The 11270-nt window shown below is 33.3% G+C and overlaps 1 protein-coding gene across 1 annotated transcript; it reads left to right on the top strand.

Moving 5' to 3' along the window:
- The first annotated feature begins 277 nt into the window (after positions 1-277).
- LOC130825430 (protein APEM9) lies at positions 278-4660 on the top strand. The gene is made up of 6 exons (XM_057690657.1): positions 278-742; positions 1596-1760; positions 1911-1988; positions 2834-3107; positions 3635-3960; positions 4312-4660. The coding sequence occupies exons 1-6, from the start codon at positions 663-665 to the stop codon at positions 4439-4441; spliced, it is 1053 nt and encodes a 350-aa protein (XP_057546640.1). The 5' UTR covers positions 278-662; the 3' UTR covers positions 4442-4660.
- Positions 4661-11270: the final 6610 nt, after the last annotated feature.

Raw genomic sequence — 11270 nt, 5'->3', positions numbered from 1 at the left:
AAAAAATATACAAGACCTAAGACAGCTTGGAAAAGGGAAAAATAGAATAAAATAAACCTTTTTAAAACAAATTTTTAAAATAAGCTTCGGGAAATTCCATTTCCCAAATTAAACATCTTTGTGTCCGAGTCTGAATTCAGAATTTGCTCGCTGTTTGCGAATAAGAGAAAAAAATTCACCACAACTTACTTAGTTCGTTGTTATTAACAAGAATAAACTTGATCTTAAGATACCAAGATATTTAATTTAAGAATTAAAATTTTGTGTAACTTATTTTGAGCGCTTTTCTTTTTTAAAAAAAGTATTTTTATTTTATTTTTGTCGGAAAAGCTCGTTTGACTCGAAATTCAGGTCTCGGAAGAGGCCGGGCATACCTATCGGATCTAGTTTTCGAACTTTTTGTTTCTCCTAATCCTTGTGAACTGTAAAAATTGCTAATTTTACATCTTTCTCCATTCCCTCAATCTCCAAAGTCCAAAGTCATTCATATCTACTTCTTTAAATTGTTTGTGTGGCTTCAATTTTCACTGAAGTTTATCTCATATCCGGGTATTCAAGCTAATCAGATGATGATGATTCAATTGACGTGAGATAATCAAGGTTGATCATTTTCGCCAATTTTCCTGTTTGTAACCTAGAAATCAATAATATTACTCAATTCAATGGGAGAAATTGAGCCCAGCAAAATGGCTGCTCCTGTACGGTATTTGGTAACTTGGGATGAAATTGATCTTGCTGAAAGGTAATTGCTTTTAATCCTACTAAATTACTCTAGCTATACCATCTATAATCAATGAAATTTACTTCATGTTTCAACCAAACGAGGTCTTAGAATTTTAAGAAAAAAGACATGATGAATTTATGGAAAAATGAAACGTGAGAGATTTTATTAATTATAAGCTCATTATGTGCTAAGTATAGTGATATTATTAACTCAAAAGGATTCTTTATGTGTTTATTTCATATTAGATTTTGGCGTAGGAAGGGAGAGTTCTTCAACAAATCCCAATTTTGGTTGTTTGTGTTAATTGAAAAGTCGGGTCTAATCCTCGAGTTTGTGTTTCTTAATCTAAGAAGAGGGAACAAAAAAATACCCAGTTAGCCAATGGTTAACTGGCTATTTTTTGTTTTGGTTCTATAGAGAATCTTGTAGTCTATGTAAAACTAGCATAGACTTGATTGTTCACAAATGGCTTCACTAGTCTTCCTCTGGTTTTTCATATATGTGATGTGTCATGTGTGTCCATTTTGCGTGAGTATTGATTAGAATTGTGTGTATTAAAAACCAGAGGAAGGGTTAGGTATTACAACAATAGACTTATGAGTATGAACTTTGTGCATTCAAGAAAACTTGTTGAATCATGAAGGAAGTAATTTAAGCTTTTTGGGAAGTCGGATGTATGCACTAACAAAGAGGTTGTTTTTGATTGATCCTTGATTGTCATAGGAGCATTCTACTAAGAAATTGCTAAAGTTGAATGCTTTAGTTCAATTTTAGGTTCTCTTTTGATTGTCACTTATTAGTGTATTGAGAAATCTAGTGAGGATTTAGCATCTAGATGAAATAATTCATGTTAAATTTTTTCCTTCCACAGCTATCTTGTTAGTGGCATGTTTGAAGAGGCGGCAACAATGTCCGCTTCTGCTTTGAAACGTTTACATGACAATAGACACATATACGTTGACGACAATATCACTTTGCTTGAAATGATGGAATCATCTGCTATGGTCCTAGCTCAGTCATGGAAGGGAGCTGGAAGGTATGTGCATTATAATTTATACAGCTCGGTTTTAATTTTCTGGCGTACAAAAAACTTGTAATATTGTGGTTGTATGTGGACTTTGGAACTGTCTGTTACTCAGTTCATTCGTCTCTAATAAGTGATATTAGTTCAAATTTGTCTCTTCAGGACAACAGATTTATTTAAGGAACTTGAGTTTTACTTTGGATCAGTGACTGCCATTCCGGTTCAAGTTGTCCTTACCAGGTATTTTGATTGAGTTTGACTATTGGCTGTGCTTTACTTTCTTATTGTGTGCTTAGAAAGATTAATTTATATCAATATTGTTGGTGAATTAAGGATTGAGAAACTCACGATTATAGGGCATGAACTGAATTAAACCACCAATATATGTGGCCTTTTGGATTTGGTACCATTTCTTACATATCACAAAAGGGTTTTGCCAAAAGAAACGATACTGTGTAAGCTCTCCAGGGTTTGACTAAAATGCTCTCAAATTCGAGAATGCATTGACACGTGTTCCAAAAAGGTTTTGCCTTAACAAACGACACTGTGTCAGCTCTTCCAAGTCTGTAAGGAAGCTCTTTTCCCATTCCTAGTTCGCGAATAAGAACACCTATCCTTGTATCTAAGGCATTGTGCAGATTCTAAAGAACATACTAATGTTAATAGTCGGACTTGTAGTTGAGTAAGATATCCACATCATGTAGTTGCGGAAGAAGACTCTCTCACTTGATTTTCTGTTGATATTATCCTATTAATATGCTTTAGTTCTAACATTATGTCTATGCATGCCAACTGTTATGACTGACATCTAATGGATTAATCCTATAAGGTTCTTTAAGAGATCTTGCTATTTGCTTATGCATGCCAAAGAAAGGTAGTTTAGGAATGTGGCCATAGTAATTTGTCGGACTTTCTTATGGTCTATCAACAATACGGTACCAATGCCAGAGAGCCTTAATCCCAAAAGATTGGGGTCGGTTATCTTATTTTTGTGGTCTATGGTGTTTGTATTTATTTTGAAACTCAGTAGTTATAAGCTGCCAAGTGCCAAGGTTTCAATTTATGTGTTTCATATTTTCTTCCAGTGCTTGCGTACTGATCTCAGGTGGGCATCCCACTAGAGTTCGTGATTTCATGGAGAAATTTTTTGAAAAATGGCAGTTCAACGATGAGAAATATTACCCTTTGTCCAGCCAGGATGTCCCGGAAAATATTATGTTTTATACAATTTTGGAAGTGGACCAATATCTCAAAGTTGTTGAATTTTATGCGTTGACACTCCTGGCAGTAGTTTTAAATGACGTCGATCATGCTGTCGCATGGGTTGAAAAGGCCGAGTTACCAGAGGAAGCACGGCAGGTAGATATATTGCGTGATCCTCTTTAGTGCTGGTTCATCTATAAATCATTTTTAAAACATTTGTTTTTAAAAACCTGTTACCTGTGAAATAATTAGTTTTACTGCAATATCTTATCTTCAAATTGTGCTTCTTTATCTCCAAACCAATAAAATAAGGAACATCCAAACTATCTGTCATCAGATGATAAATTTTATGAGGAATATGTTGTAGCTTTAACATTATAAAAATCATTATTAAGGGATATAGTGAGTCTTATGTTAGTGTCAAAATTGATAATATCATTCCCACTTTCTCTCGCGCTAAAAATAGTTAGGTTGGAGTGCCAATACAAGTTTTAGGAGCACAAATACCATGGTCTGTTTGTGAGGTCTTCTGTGACAAAACATTTTTTGTGTCTGATCTACTCAGTTTTAGTTGCGTGTTTAGTATTCCATTCATAATGTAACAGTGTTATATTATATGCAATACTGTTCTACTCACTTTTAAGACCTTATTTTCTCCCCTCTGAACCTGTTTTCTTCCGCAGGATTTCTTGAGGAGACTCCTCTCACTGTATCCTTTTAAATCATCCATGTCAACACATGGGGCTGTTTCAGTATCAGCAGCTGAGGAACCAGAAACTCGCCCTTTATCTTCGAAGGAAGTTAAGCAATCTGACAAGCCCATGACAGTCATGAGCACTCAACGTCATAATGGAATGGTTGGTATAAAACATACCATTTGGACATGGTTGCAGGACATGATACAGAAGTCTTGCAATTCCATAATTGCATATAAAGGGAAGATCTTCATGGGTTGTTTGATCTTTCTGATTTGCTATTACATCCGCAAGAAACGAGAATCTGTAAAGAGGTAAGTCGACTCTATCTCTGATGGTCTAGTCCCTGTTTTTTTGCATAAAATTGAATTTAAGGATATCCATTCTGTAACTAATCATCACGTAGTATGCAATAAATTTTATGTTGTTATAAACTTAAGTTTCCTTAGCTCCTATTTCAATAGGTGATACAATTCATTCAATTCATACAATTTGAAAGGGTGGCCTTATGAAGGAATAACAGCTAATAGATTTCGTTTGAGAAAGTTAAGCATGTGTCATCTGCATCGTGGTCGGACATTTTTCCAGCAACAAAACCAGATCCATAAATAATTGAAATTTGCTAATAGGTTCTGTATTCTAAATAATGCCTTTTTTTCTGCAAGGGCTGTTCAAATGCGAGTGTCATCGGTGAAGAAGGCTTTGTTGGACTTTTGGAATCTTGCATTTTCATACCAAGTGAACCCACTGGCTGCTGTTCAGCCACTTCCTACCGCAATGAATAGAAGTAGATGATTGTTCACCAAGTTACACAGCGTTGTGCTGGTGCTTTGATTGAGATTCTAAGCTAAACAATGCCTTTTTCGGCCATTGATGCTTATTGTAGTTGGTCAGCACCATGAAGCTATACAAGCGGGGAATGGCTTTCTTCAAGCTGTGGCTGAAGCTTCTGTTGTTGACAATATTGTATATTAATTGTATATTAATTGCAGGATGCAAACTTGGTTTTTTGTTGTGCAACATGCTCCAGTTTATGTTGGAAAAACAAGCCACTATTAACATATGACAATACATAATTATCAATTAAAGAATGACAAGCGTGATTAGAGAAACTTCTCTTTTATAGACATTTATGGGTTATGAGTTATGACTCCAAATAAAGAAGCCATCCAATTACCATGGTGATAATATGAGATAACAACTTGTTAATAACACAATAAGTAGAGAAATAAACAATAACTTGATACTCATTTTGTGGTGCTTGGAATGTGTTTGAGACAAGCCTAAGATATGCAAAGAGAGATATTACTCGCACTAGAAAGAGCCAAGTAATTGAAACTCTGATGTAAAGAAATAAAATAACACTAAATTATAGTTAGGTAGAGAATAAGAGAACAAAGAGTTTTAAATCATGGGTGAAGTTTTCAATGCCATACATCCCATTCCTGGCTAAAACCTCTCACTACTTTCTTAATAGATATCTTTGACATAAGAACTACACAGAAAACTTAAAATTCCAGAAGCAATAAACGTGGCTTTGGCACATTCAAAGCATGCGCTCCAAGTAAATTAGCCAATGCTCAACATAGTAGCTACTAGATATATTCATGTGCCAACCACAATTTATCAATTACTAATGTTATATATATAATTAAGTTATTAAATGATCCTAAAATATATTGAAATTATAAATTTATTTGTTTATAAAACTGTAAAAATATTACTATTAAATTGAGATATATATTACTATTATAGATTATAAACAAAATAGATTATAAGTAAATACATAAAAATAATAAAATATCTCAACGCACAAAAAATAATATAAAAATAATTTAAATGTCTATTGTCTTTGTAAAACATTAAATAAGTTGTCAGTCTAAAGAACATTACTCCCTCCGTTCTTTTAAGTTCTTTAACCTTACTATAATAGATTCTTTAAGTTTCTTGGGCGTTGGGGTTTTCATTCTTACCCCTAGTAATTCCTACTCCTTCTCCTCCTCCTCCTCCTTTTGAACAGTGCTTTCTCTCTCCTCTTCAAATCCATTTTCATGGCTTCAATTTCCCTTTTCCCCCTGTTTGTTCTTCATTTTTAGTGCATTTTAACTGCATTAAAATATAGATCAGTTTATTCTCATCATTTTGAGGTTCGTTTTGTTTGTTTTGACAAAGTTTCGAAATTGCATGCCCCCTGTTCTGGAATCCGCCATTACCTTCTTCTTGAACCTTTAATTCTTTGCATTGGAAAACAACGAATCTAAGAGTGACTCTACAATTCCTTCATATCTTTATGATGGTCTATGCGATTATGGTGAGTTGTGTTCTTGTTCCTTCCATGGTCGTTCCCATTCTTACTCAAATGATATTTTAAAGTGGTCAAAAAAAGAGCTTGAGGCATATCACAAGTCTCTTGAAGATGATGCCACATCTTTGTATCATGAATCTCCACCAACTTCTCCTTCTGTTAAAAAGGAACCAACACCAATAATTGTTGAATGGATGTATGACTCCCCATCTGAATTAAATCCATTAACTCCAACTAATGTGAAAGAAGATCAAATCAATTTGGTTGTCCCTGACACTCCTGAAGATGTTATTGCTTCTAGGGTAAACTTGAACCCTAAAAAACGTGTCTGATGATTTTAAGGTTGTTCTGATTTTTCGTTTGTTTTTTCCTGTACTTAAATTTGACATATTGGTGTTGGTTCAATGTGTTGTTGTTTCCTGCTGGCTTATGATAATCTTTAATTTATGTTTGGTGAAAATTTTGTTGATATTAGGTCTTCAGTTGATGTTCTTCTGATTTATGTTTAGGTTTATATTCTGGGGTTTTTTTGGTTCTTACTGTTGGTATTATGTTGCTGTTTACTGTATATGGGTAATTTTTTTCCGATCTGATTTATGGGTTGATGTTTGCTGCTGGTTTTATGTGTAAAGCCCCTGTCATGTCAATTTTTTGAACCTCTAAATTCTGAAAAATTTACTTTAATTACTTGGTTGAGTAGCATTTGGTAAACCAAAACCCATCACTTGATTTTTTAGCATGTTCAGTTACTTCATTTGTTGATGAACAATTATAATCTGAGAGGTTTCATAACCTTTATGAAGAATCAGGGGGCTTTTTTTCTGAAATTATATAAAATAATGAAGTGACTAATCAAAAACATGCACACTAATCATTAATATGGGTTGTGATTGACAAATTGTTGCTCCTAAGTTTTAAAGTCACAATTTTAATGATGATTTGAACAAAATAAACTGAGGGGCTTTGATGTTTGTTATCCTTGAGTTTCTTCAATTGCCTGATCATAAGCTTCTTGAATGATCTATGTTGTTTGTGCAGCATCCTTATTCTCTATTAATGCTTGTGTTTGTTGCTGATCCCTGTTTGGGTTAAGAAAAGCTACAGCTTCTCTAACCAATTGTGTTGGGATTCTCACTTGAATCCTTAACCTGCCATTGTCTTCTTGAACCTTCTTTCCAAATTGTGGTTGTATGTAGTCATTACACCCCTTAACCTTTAGAATCTCATTTAAATGGTGTTGTAATGAGATCCACACATTAGTTAAGATCTTTGGATGTAACTCTCCGAATGATCCTCGACCGCTGTGATTAATTCTGTCATGTTTTTGGGCATCTTTTTATGCATAAGTGATTGTATGCTCCTAAAGAAACCTAAGTTTAGAATATTACAATTCGAACTATTTGGAGGTTGTTGAGTAAGAATGAAAGTTAAACCCCCTTGGCTATTCTGTTGTTGCCATATTGGATCATCGTTTGTGATATGAACCCTTGCATTATCTTATTGAATAAAAATAAGGGATATTATCAATGGTACCCCTGTACTATAGCAAAATATCAATGGTACCCCAGTTAATTTTAAAATTTAACAGGCATTTAACAGAAAAAAGTAAAATAGTGTCACGGTTGTAATTAACATATACTTTGGGGGTACCATTGAAATTAACTGGGGTACCATTGATATTTTGCTATAGTACAGGGGTACCATTGATAATATCCCTAAAAATAATGGATGGTCCTTCACTTGGCCATTTTCTTAGTATAGCCGGAATCAATTGTTGTATAAGCATACTCCTATAAACTTCTTGATTAACTGATTCGGTTGGTTTAATTTCTATGGACCCTCTTGGTCGATTCTTGAGTCTCTTTGTGCTGCCACTCTATTGATAAAAGGGAAAATTCCAATTTTCCCATCAAACGTACATTGGCCATAATGATTCCATCTAGGCCTAGCAACGGCCCCTAAGAACATGGCCTTAGGTATGAACTATGATGACTTTGCTGCCCTATATGGAACCTTTTCTTTGTGTGCTAAATAAACCCTTTGCGTTTTCTTGGTTAAATAAAACCACTTCTCGTCAATGTGTATGTTTGGTGGTACGACCGCTCTTTTTCTTCCACAAATTTTGTACGTCGATTCTACAATGTATGGTTTGTTTGCTTCCTTGGTTTGTATTGCTCGTTTCCATAAATCTCTGATGGTTTTATATGTGTAGCCGTATTTTTGAGCTATGCGTTTGAATGTACCATGAGGAAGTGAGTCACTAACTTTTAGTGACAACATCTCTTGGAAAATAAGTTGCCTTAACTCATTGGTGAGTCTTGGCTTAGGCTGATTTTGTTGCTGTGGTTCTATTTCTTCCATATTCGGTGGTTCTTCTGATTTAGAATTGGACTCTAGAGCGTATGAATTCGATCCAAAGTACCAAGGCCCCTGTTGCTCATCTTCACTTCCTGAAGCCATTGAAGGCTAATGATGCGATGATCTTTTTCACAAACCTTTTGGCTACTGTTTTGGAAGATACTTGAAGAATTTGTGGACTGTTAATTATGGGTTTGTTGCTGAATTCTGGTTTACTGTTTTGCACAACAGCCTTTATAGTGTGATTAGGAATTTGTAAAGTCATTTTTTTTTCAGATTACAAAATTGTAATTTCAGATTAGAGGAAAAAATGATGTTAATCCATGTAAAAATAGGTTGCCCAATACAAGGCTGTTTTGCTTTTTTTTTGTATGGAGGGATTAACTTCCCTCATTTTTGCTGTTGGTTGGAACTCCAAACTTTCGTAATTTGGAAAGTTTGTTAATTTCCCTCCCAAATGTAAGGCTCTCTCTCCTCATTAAGTGTTTAATAAAATTAGATTTTTTTTGATTTAGTTTTATTTATAATTATTTTCTCTCTCATACTTCCAATATAATCATTACTTCACATTACTATTTATTTAAAATAATACACACTACAACTCAAAGATTCTATCTTCCTTAGTATGTGTGAAAAACCCAAAGTGGAAGAACTTAAAAGAACAGAGGGAGTATTATTTGACTATAATAATTAATATATAGCTTAATTTATTTATGTATTATAAACTTGTCAAACATAGGTGATAGAATTATCATTTGAAATTTATTTCACCGATATCTTATCCTAATTATTTACTTAAAGAATTAATATGTAATCTATTTAATTTGTGTTTTCTTGTAAGTAATACATATGAAAATAAATTTTTTACATAATTAATAATATATTATCCGATAATTATTCATTGTTATTAAAAATACCACATATCTTAATTGATTGTATGTGGTAAAAATATAAATATGTAGTTTTAAAATATTTTGTAACTAATCAATTAAATAAATCTAATCAGCAAGATATTACATGATATAGAAAAATATAATTGCCTACTAAAACATGAAAAATGATTAATTTTTTATCGTAAAGTCATCTTAATTGTTTTTTCATAGCATATTGTATAGATTCGCTCTCCTTTGTACTAGGGAGTTGCTATCCCCTCTTATACTCCTTGTATTGGAGCCATCACTCCTAGGAGCTGGAGCTTCAACGCAAAGAGCTAGCGCTCCCCCTTGCTCCCCTTATTTCGTGCTTTTAACTTGTTCAAGTTACTTTTTTTTTGAAACATTGTTCAAGTTACTACGTAGTTTTTAGCTAACTGGTTGTGGGGTTGCGTGCTACGCATGCGGTGCCTCAAGTTATACTATCAAATGCAATAATTTAGTTTTATATATTTTTATTAAGAATAATGCGAATGAAAATAATGAAATGTCAATATGTGGTAAAAGGTAAAAGATGCAAAGGCTGAAGGTGTATAGTTAGTAGTAACTATCATAATTAAAGTAGGACTTGAAAAAATATTAAAGTTGTTATATGTGTCGGACACTTGTCTTGTTATGACGATTATCGTTTTGTTCTTGATACTACACTGTAAAATTGGGTTTCGTCCCTCTCTGGCCAGTATGAGATATTTTTTAATAGCATTTACTGAACTCTCTTCTGTTGTGTGCCCTCTACAGTTTAATCAATTTGCTTTTTAAGTTTTGTGACTATATAATACTCGATAATCTATTAATACAAACGTTCCATAACAAAATGCATGTAGATATCAATGTAAACACAAATTGTGTAAGGTGCTACCATTTGTTGATTTAAGAAATTGAGTATCAGACTTAAGAATTCCAAAGCATATATCTTGTAATTAAAACATAAAACACCATGCCCTTAATAATTTCTAGATAATCAACTTGAGAATTCAAGGGTATTGTCACCACTTAATAGTGCAACTATACTATACCAAAAAAAACTACCAAATACAAGAACTACCAAATAAAAAATACTACAATTTGAGCACTGCAATAGCAATGTTAACCAGCAAAGATTCCTTGTCGGCTGCCAAAGCGACTACAAGGTTATCTCCTTATAGAAGGATACATGTTTAGAATTTTTTCTTTTGATTGATATATGAAAATACACATATTTATCATAATTACAATCAAACTTTGAAATTTCATCATACGCTCAAAATAGCAATCAAATGGAATATGTAAAATCATTGATCAAGTAAAAAACCTCAAGTTCAAAACACATGAAAATTAATCCCGAACCCAATCTTAGTATTAGTATTAGTATTGTTCTTAGGCCCAAAAAAACCTCCAAAAATCCGAGCACCCCTAATATTATTAGGCTTGTCAACCAATTGGGTATCTTCCCTCAAAACCCCAACTCTCACCAAGAACTCCTCTAAAGATTCCATAAAAGCAAACAAACATTAAAGGCCACAATCAACATAAACCACAAAACTTCTTCTTTTACTCTTCTTCCATTGTAAGTTGCATTTTAAGCGTTTTTAAGCGTTTTTGGCACTTTCTCGCATAAAGTAGTTCAAACTTGGTTTGTTGGCTACGAAACTTGGCACACAACCCTATTTTTTATATATTACTGTGTTGAAATGGTGACAATTGAAAACAATAGTCACATACTTGAAGTTACGTGCTATGTTGCGTTTTTAATTTTTTTAAGCTTTTTTGGCACTTTCTCGCATAAAGTGGTAAAAACTTGGTTTGTTTTGCTGGAACTTGTCACTAAATAGTATTTGGTATATATTATTGTGTTGAAATGATGAAAATATAAAACAATAGTCATATGCTTGAAATTACGTGTGAAGTTGCGTGTTTAAAGTTTTTAAAGCTTTTTTGGCACTTTCTCACATAAACTGGTTCAAACTTGGTTTGTTTTGCATTAAACTTGGCACTAAACACTATTTGATATATATTATTGTGTTGAAATTGTTAGAATCAAAAAGATAAT

The sequence above is a fragment of the Amaranthus tricolor genome, chromosome 10 (assembly GCF_026212465.1).
Source record: "Amaranthus tricolor cultivar Red isolate AtriRed21 chromosome 10, ASM2621246v1, whole genome shotgun sequence".
Classification (NCBI taxonomy): domain Eukaryota; kingdom Viridiplantae; phylum Streptophyta; class Magnoliopsida; order Caryophyllales; family Amaranthaceae; genus Amaranthus; species Amaranthus tricolor.
Note: the sequence above shows the minus strand (reverse complement) of the source record. Positions and strands in the feature narration are given on the sequence as shown.

What these genes read in the sequence shown, in the direction of transcription:
- LOC130825430 (XM_057690657.1), top strand. Translation starts at nt 663, where the DNA reads ATGGGAGAAATTGAGCCCAGCAAAATGGCTGCTCCTGTACGGTATTTG. An exon ending in GAAATTGATCTTGCTGAAAG is followed by an intron (nt 743 to 1,595) that starts GTAATTGCTTTT and finishes TTCCTTCCACAG; the next exon opens with CTATCTTGTTAGTGGCATGT. An exon ending in TACCAGAGGAAGCACGGCAG is followed by an intron (nt 3,108 to 3,634) that starts GTAGATATATTG and finishes TTTCTTCCGCAG; the next exon opens with GATTTCTTGAGGAGACTCCT.